The sequence below is a fragment of the Prinia subflava genome, chromosome 1, assembly GCF_021018805.1.
Source record: "Prinia subflava isolate CZ2003 ecotype Zambia chromosome 1, Cam_Psub_1.2, whole genome shotgun sequence".
Taxonomy (NCBI): Eukaryota; Metazoa; Chordata; class Aves; order Passeriformes; family Cisticolidae; genus Prinia; species Prinia subflava.
In genome coordinates, this window is record NC_086247.1 from 106315988 (window position 1) to 106337473 (window position 21486).

General features: G+C 39.8%; 1 protein-coding gene across 5 annotated transcripts in view; it reads left to right on the forward strand.

The window, feature by feature from the left end:
• ELMO1 (engulfment and cell motility 1) overlaps nucleotides 1–21486 on the forward strand; it is a 304523-nt gene that overhangs the window by 62139 nt on the left and 220898 nt on the right. For 3 of the 5 annotated variants that reach the window (XM_063406486.1, XM_063406491.1, XM_063406498.1), the window contains 3 exons: nucleotides 606–646; nucleotides 1569–1641; nucleotides 14719–14769. In XM_063406486.1, the coding sequence (XP_063262556.1) occupies nucleotides 606–646; nucleotides 1569–1641; nucleotides 14719–14769 (165 nt within the window). The remainder of the gene's footprint in view (nucleotides 1–605; nucleotides 647–1568; nucleotides 1642–14718; nucleotides 14770–21486) is intronic. The other 2 variants (XM_063406510.1, XM_063406504.1) reach the window with 2 other exon arrangements.

Sequence of the window (21486 nt, forward strand, 5' to 3'; positions counted from 1 at the left end):
TTTTGGGACCCAAAGCAAGAGAGCTGTTTTGAGTCAGTCCAAATGCTCCTGTGCTCACAGATGTAGAGAATAAAGCAGAACTGATACATCTGGGATTTTAACACCTTCCAGGTGGTGTTTTATCAGAGAGGGTCCTGCATATGTGCACTTAAGAGAGAGGATTAGTGTCATCATATGACCATCTCTGAAAGGAACAAAAGAAGGTTTAAAATTATTGAATGTCTTTTGGTTTCAGATGTCATTCCTGGAAAACGTTCGTGTTGATATCTAAATCTTCTGTTTCTGTTGGGTAATGAGATATAGTGTACACAAAAGACCCTTCTGATTTCTCAGTTGAGAAATTTGGTTTATGTCATATGGGCTAAGGTTGACAAAAATAATGGATAATGTCATAATGCATATATCTAGAATTGCTATCTTTATACCTTTAAGTGACCAAAGCAGCAGAAAATTTTGGGATCTTTTCACATTTGATGTTACATAAATAATCAAATGCTGCTAGTTTTGTTCTTTGCATTAATTGGTTTTGTAAGAATATCCTAAGAGCTCAGAGATATTCTAGTTTAGTGATTTTGCATTTTTTTCTTTCTTTTTTCATTTACTAGAAAAAGCCACTGTCTTCGATAATAAAAGAAGTCTGTGATGGGTAAGTTCTGCCATATAGCATATATTAGATATAGTGCTTTTGAAGTATTAAACCAACTAGGAGATTAGATTTTCTTTGGAAAAAAATTGATATCCTCTATGACTAGTCTTTATTTTCTTAAATCTTTTTGTGTTAGCTTCAAATTTTGAATTTGCAGTGCATTTTGGATCAATTGCTTGCAAGATGAGGCTCCTGACAAAGCAGCTCCATCATGTGGGTGACTCTCATTTTGACTGCTTCCTTCCTCTCTGCACAGAGATGCATTTTGCCAACTCACCTTGGCTTGTGGTCCCTGCTTTTCATGGGTTAAGGGACTAAAGCACTGCCTCTGGCTCTGAATTTTGAGCACTGAGTCCAGTGGGTGCTGTAAGCTGGTCCAGTTGATGTGACTGTTCATATAAAACTGAAATGTTAATTGCAAATTCTGCAGTATAGACTAATAATTGGCTAAGACAAATACCTTGATTTAACTTTAATGGATTAATAAGAAAAAGCTGTTTTAAGCAAGTGCTGCCACTTGCTTAAGGAGAAATAGGAGAAACTAGCTATATTAATCAAATTGCTGCTGAGCTAAAAAGGTGGTTTTTTATGCCTAATGTAATATATCAATTTAATACTGTATCCATTGTGTATTGTATAAACTAGCATAAATTTCTGTTACTGTATGGGTTTTTTGGTCAATTTTAGTTACTTAGTGATCTTGCTTACTGCAAAAAAAGATCACTAGGATGTATTTGTACTGAGGTTTTCCCTTTGTAAGCATGCTTTTAACTCATCATTGAAAGCTATGGAAAACTGTGAGAAGTATGAGAAATACATGGGAATGACAGACACTTGTTTGATCATACTAAAATTATGTAAAGGGTACTTCTTGAATTATTAAGATTTCATTTTGTGATTAATTTATTTTCATATTTCTAAGGTGGTCTCTTGCAAATCATGACCAATTTGCACTGCAGCATGCTGATAGTTCTAATTTCTACATCACTGAGAAGGTGGGTAAATCGTTCAATGCAATTCTTGCATAGCCTATTAAAAATATTTGCCACAATCACTTTTATTAAATTAAAATTTATGAAAATATACTTTCCATAATGCAATGCCACTGAGAGGGCAGGTACTGGGAGACCTGATTTAATGACTTTTTAACTGATTTTGTCTGTTAGGAAAAGCAAATAAAAGCTTGAATGTGCAAAGTTCTTCATGTCAGTTGAGTCTGAGACTTGAGCACTGAGCCCTTCAACTTTGGTGTTCTTGTGTGTTTAGTATTCTGCTAAAAAGTGATGTTCAGGAAACTGAAATATTTAAAACATGAAGGGCTCTTTGAAGTCTGAGGAGACCTTCAGTGCATGTCACTTTGCTTTTTGGCTGAGCAGGTAGAAATAAGTTTCAGTGTACTATTTGGTACTTGTTCCTGCCTGCTGTCTTGTCCTTACCCAGTTCTTTAAGTTCTGTTGGCTTACTTTACTTTGTCCCCAAGTAGCGTGGCAATAGGTGATTCATCAAGTGATGCAATGATTTCAGCACAGAGTAATCAAAAGGCTATAGCTGTAATAAAAATGGAATGTCTAGTATAAATATATGGGACATGCTCATCTGAATGGGACCAAGTAGAATATGCATTCCTAGCATTACTGAGAAAATTGCTGAAATTACAAAAAAAAAAAAAGATTATTTAGAAGAGTGTACGTGTGATACTGCAGAGGTACAATTTCTAAGCAATGACAGAAGGACACTGCTTAAAACCTGCTGAAGTCCACATGCAAATTCTCTAACCTCAGTGGATTCTGAGGTAAAAAGACCTGGGTTTAACTGCATAGATACAGATGCCTCTTGCTCACCTCGTTATCAGTTTAGCTTGGCTTGCTCTTAAGTGGAGGCATGTTTTGGTTCTGTTTTGCATTTTACAGTTTTTTAAGATTTGCTGATACAACTGAGACATGAACTAAGTTTTTTCTTGCTGTAATTCATACTTGCACCCAAGAAATAAAGGAAACTTAGGCACAGTTAAGCATTTGGAAAGACTAAATTTAGCAACACAGCAAGAACAGTTGCTCATAAGATAGTGCTGTTGTTTTTTTCCTTTTTTTTTTTCTGGGTTCTTTTGTTTTATTTTTGTTTGTTCATTTTGCTTGTCTTTTAGCAGACCAGTTTCATTTTTTCATTTAACTGCTTGCCACCCTGGACAACCTTCTCAATATGAACCTTTCCTTTTTTTTTTTTTTTTTTTTTTTTTTTTTTTTTTTGGATCTTCCCCTATTTTTACTTGTGTGTTATTTTGGTTTTTTTCCTCTCCTTTCTTTTCAAGTTTCAATTGACAGACACTTCAAAGGCCACTACAAGGAAACCTGTTGAAGTAATTACTGACTTCTGTGTTTTGCCTCCACCGAATTAACTCGTGAGATTGTTCTGCTAATTGCCCTCAGTGGTGACACAATGTTTACCAATAAAGCAGATACAATTGAATTTGCCTGCTGGCATTTAAACTCTGTGCAGTGAGTATTTCCAAGAAGTGGGGATTGAGTGAATACTTCAGCTTTTTGAAGGTCTTTGTCCTGATGCAATTGGAGGGATATTTCAGGCTTTATCTCCACCTTTGGTGGATAGGATTCTGCAGCTTTGGAGAAGAGAAATGTTTTCTGTTCCACATAAAAGAGAGTCTGATGGTTTTTGGCTGCCTTTAACTTGCAATAAGGATGGAAAATTATGGTCTTCTAGGACATTTTGGATTGTACTGCAGAGAGGACTTTGAGTTTGTTTATTCCCTGCTGGAAATATGCAGAGTGTCTGACTCTGAGTCACATAAATAAGAGAGAAGAGCTCTAAATGCCACTAGAATTACTCAGATGTCTGTGACTTTCATTAGATATTGTTCACTGTTTATAGCTGGTTGTTGGATAGTGGCTGTGAAGAGAGGCTTATATAGGCCATCACCCCTTCCACATACTTTCCCTCATTTGTGTTCAGTAGGATATTGTTGCTGTCTGAATTAAAACATGAAAATGGCCAGGCATGAGGAAAAACACATGCACTTCCAGGAAGCTACAACATTTAGTTGTTAAAATCCACGTTGCTTTAATCTGAGTTTTACCAATGGACATGAGCAGAGCTTTCGTTGTGACAGTGACAGCTTCTCATAAGAAATATTTTTTGTAGCTCTCTCTTAAAGGTGAATTGTATGTCTGCATGTATGCAGATAACATTATCTATAGGTCATGTTTCTGCAGAGACTGCCTTCCAGGTAGGGATGCCTCTTTAAAATATCACTGTGGTTAAAGTTACCAGAGAGAAAAGCAATTAGTGAATTCTGGTATACAGTAGTAAGAAGCTTTGAAGTGAAAATGTCCCAAATGTTACATGGCTTACAACTGTAGTTTTGTTTTTGGTGGCAAACAGCCCATCTGTGTTTTGGCTGTCATACTCTTTATCTTTTGTAGCTGGACCTATATTTCCCAATTATCCCATGCATAAATAAAAACAACACCCAAGCAGTTCTGTCTCTTAATTTATTTATGGTTTGGCTGTATTATTTGGAAAAATGCCCCACAGAAGTAGCAATAACTCCTTCAGGCAGTATAAGTGAGGTCTTTTAACAAATTTTGATTCAGCCAGGGTTCCTTCTGGAGACAGGCTTATCACAGCAGATCCAGTTTTGGCTGCTGCCTCTGGGGTCATGGTAGGGATATATCTGTGCCCCTGAAACTGCAGTGGAAATTAATAATTATGTCTTTAAGCCTTTTTCTAAAAAGGAGATAAATAAGACAAGAGGGTATACAGACAAGAAAACCAAGCAGGCATAGTGCCTGAGCTAAAATCTGTCTGGTGTTCTGATCTCAAAGTGTTTGATTTTTAATTATGTTAATAGGTGTGTGGTTTTTTAAAGGCTTTGCTTATCATGAAGGAGCATTTCTCTGACAGGTCAAATGTCTAAAAGCCTGACTTCTGAGTCAGGATCTTATCATGCTAGATACTACAAGATAAGAATAAACAAGTCACCTTTGCTTCAGTCTATCCAGGCTGTACCTGAATTAGATGCTTGTGTACATCAGGTGCAATGACTCAGGGACTCTATAGCCTGGGGGAGTTCAGGTTTAGAAAAGAAAATGCTATATGAAGAGTAGAAAATGGCTGTATAATTCTGTGTGCTGTGTGTGTTCCCTGGCTGAAAACCAGAGCTCAGATAATTGTTAGCTGTGCTCCTCTGCTGGCAGTACGAGCCATGCAGGCACTGACATGGGAGTGGCTGATGCTACACCTTGGTGGGTATGGCTGGTCCCTCGTCGCTGCTCACCCTTGTCCTTGCAGACCATGGCCACCTCTAGATCCATTTGTGGATCCTGTATTTGCCAAGGGAAGGATGGTGTTCAAGCAGGATTCACTGCTGGAGGCAGAATGTGGTCGCTTTTAACCCTCCACCTGAGCAGCTCTCAGAAATGAAGGGTTGGCTGCTGGTGCTGGGGAGTTTGTGAGCCAGCTCTGAGCACACAGTGGTGACAACGATGACTTTTTTTTGTTATCTTTTAAATACAAGGACTTTTTTTTCATCTGTGTGTTGAATGCAACCCATTTTTATTGTCACAATTTTTTTTGTGGTTTTTTTTTTTTTTTTTTTTTTTAACAACAGATGCATCAGAAGATTTCCTGTGGATTTTTCTCCTTCTTTCCTATCTCCTACATTTTGCTTTTATTCTTATTGGTTGAAGTGGAGGGGAGAAGACACTGAGTTTACTCCATTAGTTTTGGGAGAATTTTAATTCTGTTTTGCAAGAAGAACTGCCCCACCTTCCTTTTGTTGTAATTTCTCAACTCTGTGCAGTGTTTGAAGATGGGACATCTTTTTAACCCCCATCTTCTCAATGCTGGGAACCTGAGTGAAGTCCCTGGTGCTTGTGCTTTTTCAAAGGGGATTTTGCTCGTGACCTATTTTTTGCTGAACACAACCTGTAATTGTATATTCATGTGAAATTCCACCTGCATTTACAGGCTCCCTGTGCAGGAGTGCATGCAAATAAAAGGACAAGAAATGAGCCATTTGTGCAGTTGGGACTTTCTGGGTTTTTACATTTTACATATTCAAGTTTTTTCACGGATTAATTGAATTTCAGTGAGTTGTAAGGAAACATTCTTAATAATGAATGTTTCTGTATCATTGAAGGGCCTGGTGCTTCTTAAGCAGCTGAGAATGAAAAGTAGCATGGAGAATGGGAATTGGAGAAATGTATTAAGAAAGCTGTTTCATTTTCTGTTTTGCATTACTCCTGATAATACATTTATTAATAGTGCTACATAAATGGTAGATTGTGGATTTTACCTGGATCAGATTTTACCAGCTTTCCCTTTTCTCTGCCACTTACAAGACATGGTATTTCCTGCATATTCACAAATTTCTTCCTGTTTTGGTGCATCTGCACAGCACTGCAGAAATTCCCTAAAGTAAGGGCAGCACATCACATCTGAGTGGCCGTGCTCCTGCCTGCTTGATGGATGTTGGTAACACTGCCCTGTGGACTCCAGTAAAATCTTAGAGAACACTGGAATATTTTTCAAGTGAACAGAAGTAAAAGTTCAGTATCCATATACTAAATCACTTTCAGTCCTCCTTCATTCAGGCTGATTTCAAGAATGGTGGTAATGGTTATGCTTCATTTGGTTCTCTTAGGACTCCTTTTGTAGAACTTTTGGTCTATACTAAATTTTCTAAAGAAAAGAATTATGTCCTGTCCACCTGTTACACTTTCTGGCCCCAGCACAAACAGCTTAATTCTTCTGCTTGTTTTCTGTTAAAATATTAGTTATGATAATCTTCTGTTTTAGTTCCTTAGTTCCACATCACAGCTGATGAGATGGACCAAGTGGGGTGGTTTTTTTAAATGTGTAGAGATATTTTCCTGAATTAAGTTTGTCATTTTGCCTCATAATTAATCACTGCATAGGAAAAGCTCTGAAAACGTTCAGCTTTCGGTTAAAGTAATTGAAGATGGGTATGGCATATCAGGGGCACAGTAGAACTGTTTGGGTTCAGCTGATGGCAAACAGTTCTACGTAAGATTTGGCTAACAGAAAAATACTCTTTGATTTATCTTTACACTTAAAGAGCAACCTATTTGGATGGGTAGTTTTCCAAAGTGCAGTGAACAGACATAACAGGTCAGCACTGGTTTTGTTTGTTTGTTTGTTTGTTTGGGGTTTTTTTGGACAATTTTTGGAGGTGATGGCAAGGAGAAACTCAAATTCATTACATTTGCTTAGTAAAAAGGCTGCTTGATATGATGTAGGGATGAGGCAGGACTCTTGAATCATGTCCAGGAATAGCCTGTAGACAAGAAAGAAGTAAAGGAAAGGTAGGAAGAAGAATGGATCTTTGCTTTCTTTAATAGCTGTGAGCTGTCCCTCAGTTGTGGAACAGGCTTGAGCTGACGTAGAACAAAATTTTGTTAAGCTCCAACTGTAGTCAAAAATAGAAAAGGGATGTTTTACCTACAGTCCTTCTGTGGGTGAGAGGAAGGGCACAGGAAGGGCGTAGGAGTGGGCTGTATGTCCTAGAGAAGCACAAACACCTGCAGGCTTTCCCTTAGACAAGTCTCGCTGCTGTGTTTCCAAATGTGGTGCTTGCAAATTGAGCTGGCCCACTTTTCCTGCTTATACTATACTGCTTATTCCTGTCTTCTACTGTGCAAAGCAAGCAAACCCCAAACTGATAAAGTTTTCATCTGGTTTAGTTCCCTTGTTGATTGATACAACTGCTTATACCACATGCAACAGTAATAGGAATGAGCAAGGTGTTGAAGAGCAAGATGTTGAAAACAAGACTCTGTAGTAGCAAACTGTGCAACTGTGCTTTGATTTGGCAAAAGTGAGCCACACTGTGAGCCACTGTGAGCCATTGTCTTGGCTTCAGTATTCAGCTATTCTCTAAGCATCTGCTGAAGGAGCCACTGCTCCTGTGCTGACCCTCAGTGGTGCTATGAGTGAGTGTGGTGGATAACCTGTGCTGAAGAGCTGACTTCAATTTGATAATCCTTACTTGGGTTTTGTTTTGGGGTTTTTTTATATCCATACCAGCCCTGTTCTGATTTCTCTACATATCTTACTAAAACCAGTGTGAGCACAGCTAAGTCAGTCATTTCCTGATGTTTATTTTTCAGGGTGCAGCTCTTCTGTTGAAACTTATCAGAGGACGATAGGGCTGCTTGTCATCGGCCCACCCCTTCCGTGTTGCTGGCACAACTGTGCTGTGTGTCTGTGTGGTTGCTTGAATTGGGGAACTGATCCAGCTTAAAAATATCTTGTGTGGAACTTCTTTTAATGTGTCAGAAGGATGTCTGCCCGAAGTGTAATACCACTGCTGCTCTGCAGAACAAGTGGTGCCTGGTAATGCTGTCTTTGTAGATCACTCCACTTGCAGATGGGTAAATCATGCAAAGTTTGGTCTTCTTAGGATGTGGTTTAAGTGGCAGTCAAGTTGGTATTTCTGTGGGTTGCTGGAGAAATAGGTAGTTGAACATTCTTTTTCTGCTCTGTTTCTTCCGTCTCTTTGCTTCAGTAACATCCTAGTGACTGCTGCTGGGTGGTGAGTTTGTTCAAGTCACAGATCTGACAGAAGAAAACTCTGGATTCTGGAATAATTTTTATTTTCCTCCTTTTTATGAATGAAAAGGAAAGGAAGTGTTAACTTTTTAAGGTCAGGTGGCTGACTGTGCTGCTGCATGGTGGTAGATCCGATGTCAGGGAAGTGTTGGGGGCCCATGCACTGGAGGGATATTGTGCCTTTTGCAGGTTGTAGAATTGCACTGGCTAATGTACAGCTGCACCACTTGTCTAAATTGGTTTACTTACACACTTCTGTAATCCTTGAATAGAGACAGATAGACAGCATGCAGAAAACATCCTCTTTTTAGAAATTTCAGACAAACTACTTATTTTTTAAGGAAAACGTTATAATCAAATTATAACATGAAAAACTAGAAGAAATTGTCCTTTCCTTTCAACAACTTCCCAGAAAAGAAATGATATCACAAGATTATTTGCATCAGTATTTCTTCTAAAACAGTACAGTTCTGTCATGTCACGTAATACAATGTTGGTAATTACCTGTATCACTTAGCTTACATCTTATTAAATATTTTGGTGACTAAAAATAAAATTAAGAAATTCCCTACCAAGTCAGCCAAATGAAATCTCATCTCATAGTCTGTCTGCAGTTCTAGCAGTAGCAAATGTTGTTCAGGGTAGTGATATGATGGTTTTCAGTCTCTTTATGCTTCCTCAGTATTCCCATTTATTGTACTACAGGTGTTGGAGGCTACACCTACACTCAGTCTGTTTAATATCCTGCATAAAGGCTATGCCATTCTTTCATCTCTTCTTGAACCTGCTGATATGGCCTGCTTTCATAACCTCTGACAGCAAGTTGAAGAGTTTACAGCCTTCTGCATGAAGAGGTGTATTCTCTGCTTTAAACTGACCCCCTGCTGATTTCATCATGTGCCCTAAGTTGTCATACTGCAGGGTTTCATAAAAACAGTTCTGCATTCTGGTCGTTCACTACATTCTTTCCTGTGTCCTTGGTCCCTCCAAACAGAGGAGACCCTGCCTTTTGAAGTAACTGCTGAAGCCCATTGGACAGTTGCCTTTCTCTGCATTTTCTCAGAAGCTGCTGTGCCCTTCCTACGATGTGAAGATCAGAACTGCACTCAGTGCCCTGTATGTGGGTACATGAAGTTCCTGTGTTGTGGCAAAGTGACTCCCTCTGTCTTGTTCCTGGTGTCACCCCTGATGACACCCAGTCTTTACTGTATCCTGTAGCACACTGAATCCATGCTTTAAGGGAGATCTGCCAGCAAGAACTTTGCATCTTTCCTGAGCTGTTAACTTAGTAATGAACTCTGTAACTCTAATATTTTGTGTCATTTTGTCCTTATTTACAACTTGCATAGGCTCATCCTTGTGGAAATGTAATGGAGTCATAAACTTAAAGTGCATTTCACAACTCAGATTTTCTGTTGTGTCCATTTGGAGGAAGTTGCAACAAAATAACAGCAGTATGGAAATAGGGATGAATCTATTACTAAAGGTAATAAATACAAGAAGAATTTCAGATTTCTTGGCCATCACTGTCTAGGGTGGTTAGAGAAGTCTGAAGAAAGCTGTTTGGTCAGGGTTGAAGAACAGGCTTAGTGGGCTATAACCATGGGAACCAATGCTTCTAGGTCTTCCTGAAATATGTTAAGAAAACATTCCATTCCAAGCAGTTAGAGTGAGCGGAATCTTGAGGCATTTTGCTGGGTATAACAGATGATTAAAACAATAAGACCAATGTGTGGCAAAATAACCTATTTTACCTGATAAATTTACCTGATAAATTTGCTGTCACTGCAGCAAAGCTCTGAATAAACAGCTTCACTATTTTGATAGGATTTTTTAAAAGATGAATTTGCTTACCTTCAACCCTCTGCATGGTTTGGTGGACTCTGCTAATGCTTGAGGCCTGCTAGTCTCCTGCACATGTTTTAGGCAAAGTAGTCTATGGCACAGAAAAGCAGAGCTTTGAGACTAAGCAGAATCTGCTGGCAGATAGTCAGAAAAAATGTAGAATTGTTTAGGTTGGAAAAGACCTTCTAAGATAATCAAGTCCAACCAATAACCTAGCACTGCCAAGTCCACCACTAAACCATGTCCCCAAGTGCCACATCTTTTAAATGCTTCCAGGGATAGTGACTCAACCACTTCCTTGGGCAGCCTGTTCCAATGCTTGGCAACCCTTCTTGTGATGAATTTTTTCCTGCTATCCAATCTAAACCACCCCTGCTGCAACCTGAGGCCATTTCCTCTCATCCTATTGATTGTTACTTAAAAGAGCATGACCTCCACCTTGCTGAGCTCTGGGAACCACCACTGGTGACCAAATGCTAGATAGAACCAGCTGGATGCTGCTCCCCTCGTCAGCACCCTTTGGGGTTGGCAATCAAGCCAGTCTTTCACCCAGCAAGCAATGGACCTGTCCAAGCCATGAGCAGCCAGTCTCTCCAGGAGAATGCTGTGGGAGACAGTGTCAAAGGCCTTACTAAAGACCAGGTGAACATCCACAGCCTTTCCCTCATCCACTGAGCAGGTCACTTTTGCACAGGAGACCAGGTTAGTCAAGCAGGACTTGCCTTTCATAGACCCCTTCTGGCTTCTCTGGATCACCTGGTTGTCCTGTATGTGCCTCATGATATCACTCAAGGTAATCTGTTCCATCACTTTCCCTGGTACTGACGTCAGACTGACAGGCCTCTAGCTCCCCAGATTAAGTTCTAGTTGAGCTTTGGCCCTTCTAATTTTCTCTCTGCATAACCTCACAGCACCCCAGCAGCCCTCCTGAGTGTGCTGCCCCTTCTTCCAAAGGTCATAATCTCTCTTTCCTTAGTTCCAGCCAAAGGTTTGTGCCAGCCAGGCTGGTGTTTCCCACTGCTTGCCTTGTATTGGCCTGCTTCTGTACTTTTAAGATTTCCTTCATGCAGGGTGTCCAGCCTTCCTGGGCTCCTTTGACCTCAGGACTGCCTCCCAATGGCTTCAGGCTCCTAAACAGGCACAAATCTCCCCTCCAGAATTCCAGGACAGCAGTTCTGCTGAACCCTCTTTTTGCTTCTCTGAGAATGGAAAACTCCCTGACATACAGGGTTGCCCCACTGCATCTCTTTCCTTGCTTCTCCTGCCTTCTGAAGCATTTATGGTCATTTAGATTCACGTTGCTCCAGCTGGTGAAGCTAGAAGGCAGAAGGTCCTAAAATCTGAATGCAAGATGAACTTTCCTGGTATCCTCTACTTCCTGTTGTGTTATGTTCTTTGTGTGTCTTCATGAAAGTATTTAGTCTGATTGAAATATCATCTTGGAAATATTACCTACTCCATTAGAAAAAAATTATCTTGTGATATATCTTGCTAGATAAAATATAGCAGAGGGAGGTTATTTGTATCCTTGATATAACTGCTGTCATTGTCCTGATGACTTTTAACAGATCTATTTTGCTGTTACTGAGTTTTTAAGGGACATTTTTGGATAGTACCATTTCACTAGTTCTTTCACTGCTCAGGATTAAGCTTTTCTAATACAGATCAACACCATGAACAATATCTACCAACTTCATGTACACTTGAGAAACAGGTCATGAATATCTTGGAAGAGGTTTTTTTGTTTGGTTTTGCCCTGTTCTTATCCTTTTTTTTTAATTTGTCTACCATGGGTGGGGGTGGGTTCTGTCCTGAATAGCAGTGATGCCTGTGAGTATGACTGCCAAAGCTGGGCTGCTGTAATGATGTTCTGTTATCCTGGAAAAGAAATCCACAGGATGCTATCCTTAATACTAAGAGGATTAACTGTGTGTAAATGTTGCAATTAAAATTAACTGGCATGCTGACTACTGCATCATGCAGTTAATGTAGGAAAGCCTCTTGGCTTAATTGTACTCTTACATGCTGTTTCCTGGTGATTAGGCCAATATTTAGAATGGATAAACAAAACTGTATTTTTTTAATTGGGTAACTGCTAACTTTTTTCAAATTTTGGCTAGCTTGCTGTGCTAGAGACTTTATGCTTTGAATACTTTCAGAGATAAGGCGTGAGCAGTTTTCCTTAAGCCTTTTTCTAAACCAGGAGTTGAAGATGAGCTCTCTTTCTGTTGTGATACAATGATTGAATTTACAGTATAGGGCAGACGTACACACCTTGCTCCAAGCCAGACATGAGGAAAGGTCCATGGGCTTGTGTGTTGTGGGTTCTGACAGGCATCACACCTTTGTGTCTGAAAGCTTTGGTGTTTTAGATTCATCTTCATGATTAAACAGAAGGACTGCAAAGAAAATGTCTAGTGATGCTTTTAATTACTCTGTGTGTTCCTCTGTGTTTCCTCTGTTCCTCCTCAAGTCTCTGGAGATCACCGTGCTCATGCTATGCCCAGTACCTTGTTTGCCATGGATTAAGAGTGTTTGCAGAGATGCTTTTTGTGGCCCAGATGAAGTGATTTCACTTGTCACAAACAAACTGCAAACCACAAACTCATTTGCACATCTGATTTGGTAGTTCATGTTAATTGCAGCATGAAACATGAGAAACTTTAAGCCTAAATTTTTGCTGCTTAAAAAAATAAGCCTCTCTGTGTGTTCCTATTTATGTTTAAGAAGCGTCTACTTCTAAGTGCCAAGGTTTATATGAAGATCTCAGTGAACTTTAATTTCTGAATGTGATTAGTACAGTTCAAGTTGTTTAAATCTTGTTGATTTCCTCGTTTTCACATTGTTGCATGCAGGGATTTGCTGCCTTCCAAGTAAAGCTGATGGAACCTTGTGTATATGTACACGCAAACACTCTGGCCTAATGCAGCTGAGGTCCAGTAGCTTAGTCTAAGCTGCTGATGGAGGTAGATTTAGCCTATGCTAATTGCCTGTCCCAAAGCAATTACTTTTATTCAGCTCCACAAATCCAGGCGGTGGTAACAATTTTAGCAACCACAACTGTTTGTGAAGTGAGTTTGTTTCAGCTCTGATTGAGATTAAACCACACAAATGCACTATGGCCACTTCACACAGATTCCTTAGACATGACAGAATGTAGCTGGGTCTGGTGCTGTTTCACTACAAGTGGAGAAAATCTGGTGCTTTGTTGGTGCTGTGGGAAGGCCCCCTGTATTTAGCTGCTCACCCTTCTTTGCCCTCTCTTGAGTATGGCCTGGCTGGCCCCCCTGAGGCTGTTCTGGCAGGAGGAGACTGCTGGGGGCTGAGAAGAGTCGCTGCATATGTAGCATGCTGTAAGAAATGTAAAGATGCTGTAAGAAAGCTTCTCTCTTGTACCCCCTGTGTTGTCTGGCACTTCATTTATTTCAGTTAGAGTGAAGAAGTCTTTGTGGGTGGAGAATGATCTTTGAGGTAGCTAGAACCAATCCCACAGACGACTTGGATACCAAGAATGAGACAATGTACTGGAGTTTTATTTTGGGACTGCTTGACCTGGTTTCAGGCAAGATTTATCTGGTTTTTAGCATTTTGGATTTGAGATGTATCAGGATGTGAACAAGAAGGATGAAATAAATCTGGGGAAAACTGTCTGAGGAGAAATACACCTTCATATTTTTCTTGGCTAAACACCAGTCTGCAGAATGGCTGTAACGTGGTCTTCAGTACCAAATTAGCTCTTCTCTCTCAAACTGTTAGGGATTCCTCCAATTCCTCTGACAGATTAGGGTGTCAGCTCATGAACAAGCTGCTGAACCATGACTGGCATTGTGACTGTGCATTGTGCTGCACGCAGTCAGTACCTGTCAGCGTGTTCATTGCTGTAGGTACCTTATTCTCCTACCCTGTGGTGAATAGGAGGTAGCTATAGAGAGGGGAAGGTGCCCTGCACATACCACAGGGGGAGATGGTGCACATGGGCTTTGTCCACAAAGTTGTAAGGATGCTGTAAGTGTACACCATAGCTGATGCCACGGCTATGTGAGCTTAGCCGAAAGAAAACATTTAATGCCCTCTCTTTCTGACAGCTGGGCAAGGAGAAGGACATCTGGCATGTTTGAACTTTACTCTGCTAACAGTGATGCTTTTTTAACTTTGAGGGAGAATGAGAAGATGTGGTGGCAGAGCTCAGTGGGTAGGTTCCAGTGGTTTAAGTCAGCATGTTCTTGTTATAGAAAATAAAGAGCCAGTGGGATGAATTCTAAATCCTGCAGATGCTTAATGACAGGTTTCAGCAAACTTACAAACTCCTCAAGTATGTACAATACCAGAGCCAGACACCATGGACAGTATATTAGAAAAAAATATTTAGAAGTTGCCAGTGGAAGCTAAACTTTGAAAAACATGAAGTCATTCTTGAAAGGTTGGTTAAGTGTCATGTGAATTCAACCTATTTGTTGAAACTAATGTTATATGCCTCAGTGAGGAAAATAGATGCTAGCTTACATCTGAAAGGGGGAAGCTTTTGCATGCAGACAGGAGAAAGCACTGTTGCAGATTTAGCATGACATTCTGCTCAATGCATGTTTCATCTTTTTATGTGAGTGAGTCTTAAGTAAAACCTTTGGACTTTTCTCTTTCAGAATCGTAACGAAATAAAAAATGGAGCCATCCTTCGATTAACAACATCACCGGTGAGTCAGTGTTCTTTTCTTCTCTTCCTTCAAAGTGAAAACTCAATGAGTAAATAATTGTGAACTAGTGTGTGTACTTCTAAGCTTTATCCACAATGTATCCCACAGTCCTCCAGGAGCAAAGGTTATGAGTTATGGAGGCAGGAGCAATAACTCTGAGTGACATTTGGTGATACTGCTGGCACAACTGGGTGGGCTTTTTGTGTCTCACTTCCGCTGGGAACAGTCTTCACATACAAGATATCCCTGCTTCCCTGCTGACATTGCAGCCTCACTCAAGTTGCTCTTTTTCTGCCTCAGAACTCAAAACCAAGAAGCCAGGAGGAAGGTCAGGGGTTTGAATCATGGAGAGCTCTGCTGGGTGGCTCAGGTCAGAGCTTTCCTGATCTCTGGGTTTATGTTGAGTAAGTAGCAACTCTAATGTTGAGATTTTACTGGGGTTTCTTTGTTGTTGGATTTTTTTCCCCCTACACCGTCTCCTTGCCAGCTCCTAAAAAGCATGGCTGAGTTGCTGGTTGCTCTGTAATGGCTTGTTTTCCTGCTGAGTTGAGCAGTACTGCTGCCACATGCTGAAAGCCATTATTAGTCCTGGAAGATGTATGTCCAAGGCAGCAGCAATCCCATTTCCTTGCTGACAAATGTAGTTAGTGTGCCATTAAAATGGTTTATCTCTTCATGATGGTGTTCTAGCCTCTGCAGATTTGAAGCATTCTTATGGACAAACTCTGCCACCCAGTAGCTTCTCAACAGAAAGCACTTGTCTGCAGCCAACTGGGCAAAGACAAGAGGTTTCTTCATCACATTTTTCAATGTTCATAATATTCAGAGCTTTATAGACATAAAAAACACCCCAAACAAAGCAGCAGTTTGAGACCATGGCTTTGTCAGGGTCTTTGTGATTCCAGAGTCTCCTGGCGTATATCACCAAAACAGCCTTGTGCATGGGAAAGCCACTTCTGGGGGAGTAAACCCCACTTGATGGAAATTCTTAAGAAACAGACAGCCCCAGCACCAGCTCCTTCGAATCTTTGGGACTTCTTAATAACAAATATCCACTCCAGTACTGCCCAGACTTGGGATCTCTTGAAATCAAAACAGGATCTGTGGTTCATCAAGAACCAACGTAGTCCAAATGCACTGTCGTGTTTTGGTGTAACCACAACATGAAATAACCTCATAAGACAACTCATGGAATTCTCCCATCTCAAAATCCACAACCGGTTGTACCATACAACCTCACTGAAGAGAGGCTGGCACTGTGACTGATCTGTGGAGATGGCTGGCTGGCTTTAGGATCACTTGTGCAATCGGAAATAGGGCCTACAAGCAGCACAAAAGACAAATCTTGGCTGTACAACACTTTCTGCTACTAACCGTGGTCAGGAAGGTGGGGCTTTGCATAGGACTATCATCTGCTTGTTCTGTTTCTTTGGGGATTTGCCTTAGGGTCAGTTAACCAAGAGAGGAGTCATTAAAATATTGAGATGTTGCCTTTTACCAAACAAATTATGGACCGCTCTGACACTGGCCCGCAGTTATGAGTGACTCAGCCATCCTGTTTTAAGGTAGAGGGCTGGTCTACCCTCTATTCTCCAGTAGTGATATATATGCCTGAACCAGGGCTTATTTTCCTACTTCCTGATGTTTAAAAATTTTGTGTTAACTTTTCCCAGAATCAGAGAGGTATCTTGGAAGGAGGAATGGATTGGGTTTTGTCATACTAGCAAATATTTGTATTCTTTAAAGAGGTAAAAACTGAAGTTCTGCATGTCCTCACTCTATGTTAGTCTCTTTGCTTTTTAAGGTACTGTCAAAGTGGTTGTCAAAGCAGTACCTAAAATAGATTAAAGGCCTCCAAGCTGAGGTTCTTAAACTGATGACCCACACAATGGTCGTCATTTGCCCTCAAAAGCTAACAGGCAATTTGTTTCTATATTTTCCTCTGAAATTCTGTGTGAGAGTAACAGTAGTTGGAAGAGATAATGTGAAGAACAGGCTGCATGATACACTCCTACAAAATGGGAAAGATGCTTTCCTAGCTGTTAGTGCTGGGTGAGAAGTGTTTTTCTCATTATGTGAAAACATCAAGATTCTGAATTCTCCCCACCTCCTCTGTTTTTTCTATTCTACAACAGGATAATCTGAAACTATCTTTTCTCTTCCCCCAAAAAACCAAAATCATACTCAAAAAAAGAAAAAAAAAGCTATATGAAAAGGTGGAGGATTTAGGACAGGAGGGAAAGATTGAGAGAAATTAAGAGAAGCTACAAATGGATTATGCAGTTTCTAGGACATGTCCCTGTAGTTTCAGAGAGGCCTGAGCTGCTACTTCCTGGCTGTCTTGGAGGGGGGAAAAATAATTTGTCCTGAACTTTACAAGCCTTTTGAGGAAACTTTTTTCCTTGAAAAATTGAGAGGAGTTGTGTTGACCAGTTTTGAAGGCTGCATGGACTTAAAATGCTTTTCTAGTCCTTAATTTTTATGCAGCTTATAACCATGACAGCCAGTAGTCTGACTGTACCCTTTAGGGTTGCATGGCCCAAGTAATAGAAAATTGCATGAAAGGGATAACATGCACTCTTTTTGAGTTTTGTTGTCATTAGCCTCAAATTATTTATTGCTCATGTACCCAGAGTAAGTACTATTAAAGATTAAAAAGAGAGAGGAAAGAAAAGTAATTTTATCTAGAAATAGTAAACCAACATTTTTGAGCTGACTTTTTTAAAATGAGGATTTGAAATCTAACTCCATGAATATAAATGTTAAATACTTTCTCTTTTTTAATCTTGAATTTAGATTATTTTGTGTGCCTATACAGGGACCTTTATCTGAAAACCATTGTTAGTCTGCAAGGGCAGAACTGCAGTTATGGTGTGCTGCTAAATCCATTATAAATGCTTGCCTTGAGAGATTTACAATGTGCCTATTTTGAATTTTTTTGAGTTAAAAGTTTGCAAACGCCAGTCGTTAGGCCTGGTGGGAATTTGAACTGCTTCTTTGTTTCCATAGGTCTGTTTGCTAAGTTTGTGAGATTCTCTGAAAGATTGTTTTTTTCTAAACAATGCTATTTTTTCCTCTATAAACCACTCACCACACAGCCACTCTGTTTCCTAGGTAACTTGAGTGCAGATTGAATTTCTCCCGTATTATCTTTGTTCTTATATCATCTTTCTTATTTATTTTAACCTCTCCTATCATCTGTCTTACCAATTCTTTGGGCTATTGTGTGTTTTGCAGTTTTCCGTGACCTGTTTTCCCCCTTTGTCCTTTTGCATTTCTGAAGGGATGCATGAAAAGTTTCTTATGCAACGTTTCTTTGTATTTGAAGATATGTGACAATTGAAATGCTTCTGTCTCTTTTGTGATAACCATATTCCAGTGCATGGTGGGTAGGTGTATAAATGAGATCTAATTGCTCCCAGGGTCAGGCTGATCTCAAAGGACTCTTGTGTCCTGCAATGCAGCAAGCTAAGTCCAACCTTTTAGTGTGTGAAAACTGTAGGATTCCTTCAATCAGATCCTGCACACCCTTTTTCAAATGACCAATCATTTTTAAAAGATGTTAAAATTCTGGGAAAATATTTAGCATCTTTAAAAAGGTGCTGAAATACTGTGAAGGAACTAGTGTAGTATTTTTTATTTAATGGTTTTCAAACAGAACTGTTTATTTGAGCACTTACTGTTTATTAAAAGCAACTTCTTGGGCACTTACAAAAAAATTCCTTGCTTATGAGGTATATTTCCTAAACCCTGAGTAAAGGGGGTTTTTCTGATGTGGTGTTTGTGAGGCCTGATAATTTGTTTTTGTCATGGGTATTTTTTTTTAATACATAAAGCTGTTCAGTAATAGTCATCATAGTATTTTCTCTGAATGCTTCTAGAGATATGAGGAACATGTTCTTTTTTATTTATATGTAATCTAAACAGACAAGGAAGTATAAAGTGTTTTTTAACCTATTTCTGGTTATACATCTGAATCCTCTAAGTAAAATTTTGAGAATCTAGTTTATCATTTTTGATCTCCAATGGCTTGAACATGTATTTAGAGTTCTGTAAATGCATAACTTTTTGCAGTTCTAGCCTGTGATTGTGATTATGTTTGTCATGTAATGGTGAATTGTTAAACAAACCTTGTATCAGAAGCACTGACCATGGGGGTCAATTAGCCACTTTTATATTTATCAGCTCACAGTATATTTGAGAAATGAAGCTTGAGTTTGTCTTTTTATAGAGAAAGGTTTAATCTGATGTTTTCAGGTTTCGAAAGACACATTTTGAATAGTAAGTGGAAGAGATTGTTTCAAATGCAGATAGAAGAAAAAAATGCTTATAAAATGTTGAGAAGTGGCTAATGATTGCATAAACTTATTTTAGGGCATATTTGTGTAATACATTTGGTTCTGCATCTGTAATGCTTTTGTCATTGGTTTAGTGCAAGACTTTAGAGGTGACCATTTCCCAGTTTCTGCCTCCTTAATTGCCTGTAATGATTCCACAAGGCCTCTCTGTCTATCACATCTGTACAGGGCTTTAGCTGTAGAAACTGTGCTTCAGTGTTCATGCAAAAAATAACCATTAATGTAGGTATTGATAAAATAGATTCTCATTGCTTACCTGTCCTCATATGCTAGTCAGCCTTGGTGGGTCTGCTGAATGTGTACAATGATGATAATGTAATGTGTCCACTCCCCCATTGCTCTCTGGCATACATGCAGTTGTAGGTGAAATGCCAATAGCAATCCAGGAAAAGGCAGCACTTTTAGCCACCAGGGTGTTTCAACACTGAATTATTTAACGTAAACCACAGAAATGCACCTGTTTGGTAAGGACAAAGCTGTATTTAGTAGTTACTGATGGTCTGTATGCTCTTTTTCTAGCAAAATATTGACTAATGTAACTAAATCTACAGAATAGATCACAATACACTTATTTTATTCGTTTTTCTGTAAAGGATAAAGAAGACAACTGATTACATAATGGAAGACCAGCAATTTAAATCAATGGTCCCACTTTCTTCCATAGCACATTCATGTTTGGTAGGGGTTGGATTTGAATTTGTGTCCTCCCTCTTGTCCTTACTTGCTGTATTTTGTATTCTGTACAGAAGCCCTGTGTATGTCTGGCTAATAAGTTGCTTTCAAAGTTTGTGCAAAGTATGCAGTGGCAAAGAAATGATAATTTGACCAGTAGAATCCCTTGTTAGGATCCCTTGTTGGGATTCTTAACCTCCAAATGGCTGAGTCTCTAAGAAAGTCGCATCCTGGATTTAGGTCATCAGTTCTCTCTTTAAGCTGACAATCTCATCAAGCTGCTCCTTTTAAGCACTGCTACTCCCTAAGGGCAGCCTTTCTGGATGTCCTTGGGGCAAGTCACTTAATACTAGACATTCAGCTTGTGCCTTTTGAAATGCTGGGAGTTCAACAGCACACAAGCTGTTTTTACAAGCTTCCCATCTTACTTCCTTCCTTTGTAAAGAGGAGAGCAGTTAATTTTGCCTTTCATTTACTTAAGCAGCCATATTTCTGTTAATTCCCTCTAATGATTCTCAGTTGTGAAGGTTATATATTTATATTTTTTCCTACCTGAATGATATTTCAGTAAGAATGCAAACATGGCAGCCAGCTCTGCTATTGCTTTAATGAGCTGTGCTTTCTGTCCATCCACTGATGGCTTACAAATCATTAAAATAGCTCCCTGGTAAGCACTTGGAGCATATTTCATCCGGGTTTCACTTTTTAATGCAGTCATAAGTGAGCTGTACATTGCATAAGCATTTATGAGTGGTATGGCAACAAGAATTAGAAGGCTTGTGAGAACTGCATGGTGCTAACCAACGCAATATTTTCACACATCAGGCATTTGGGATGACAACAGACAATATGACTTTTGTCCGTGTTGCCGGTGACACATGTGCCAGCACTCTTGCTGAGACAAATATAGGTTTAACACTTTAGTCAAGATCTTCTCTGCCATTTGTCTGTTCTTTTCTCACCTCAGAGCAGGAGCAGCAAGGTTTACTGGATGCAGTGTCTTGCCAAACTTGTTTAGTGTAAGAAAACTGCAACTATGTGTAAACTTTGCTGATGGAACATTGGCAGAGTCAGATAAAGCCTGTGATGTTAGTAAGCACTCTTATGTGCTTAAAACATTGCTGAACCACTTTTGTAGTTTGGATATTTGTGCTCTGCAGAGGGTTCCAAGCTGACTCTGATTGAAGATAATATTTTGGTTTTAGTCTGGTGAATTTCAAAGCTCTCACTGACTGCAGAGGAAAGAGGATTAAGGTATCTCAGTTGAGAGGTTGGTCCCGCTCCTGCTGGTGTTGTGCAGTGAAGGTGAGCTGCTAATGAACATCCGTGGCCTGGTGTGCTCAGGTTTGGTGAGAGGGAGGGTTAGCTCTTTCCATGCTTGGGGTGGAACGGAAGTTGACTGGCCAACAGCAGCAGTTCACCAGCCCCAGGTGTTTCTGCTGGGGGCAAGAGTCTCTCCTCAAGGGGAAGGGTGAACCTGACCATAAATTATCTCTTGTCAATATGTATGAAGACAAAGCATTGTTTAAATGTCACAGTGTGTTGTGAAGGGGTTTGGAGGAAGATGCTCGCCTGGCTCTGCTCACTTGTTTTTCTTGCTTGCTATTGTGATACACAAGCAATTAAAATCTCCATCTGTTTGGCCACAGCTCTGCTGCCCAAGGTTTGCCCACTCAGACTTATTGGT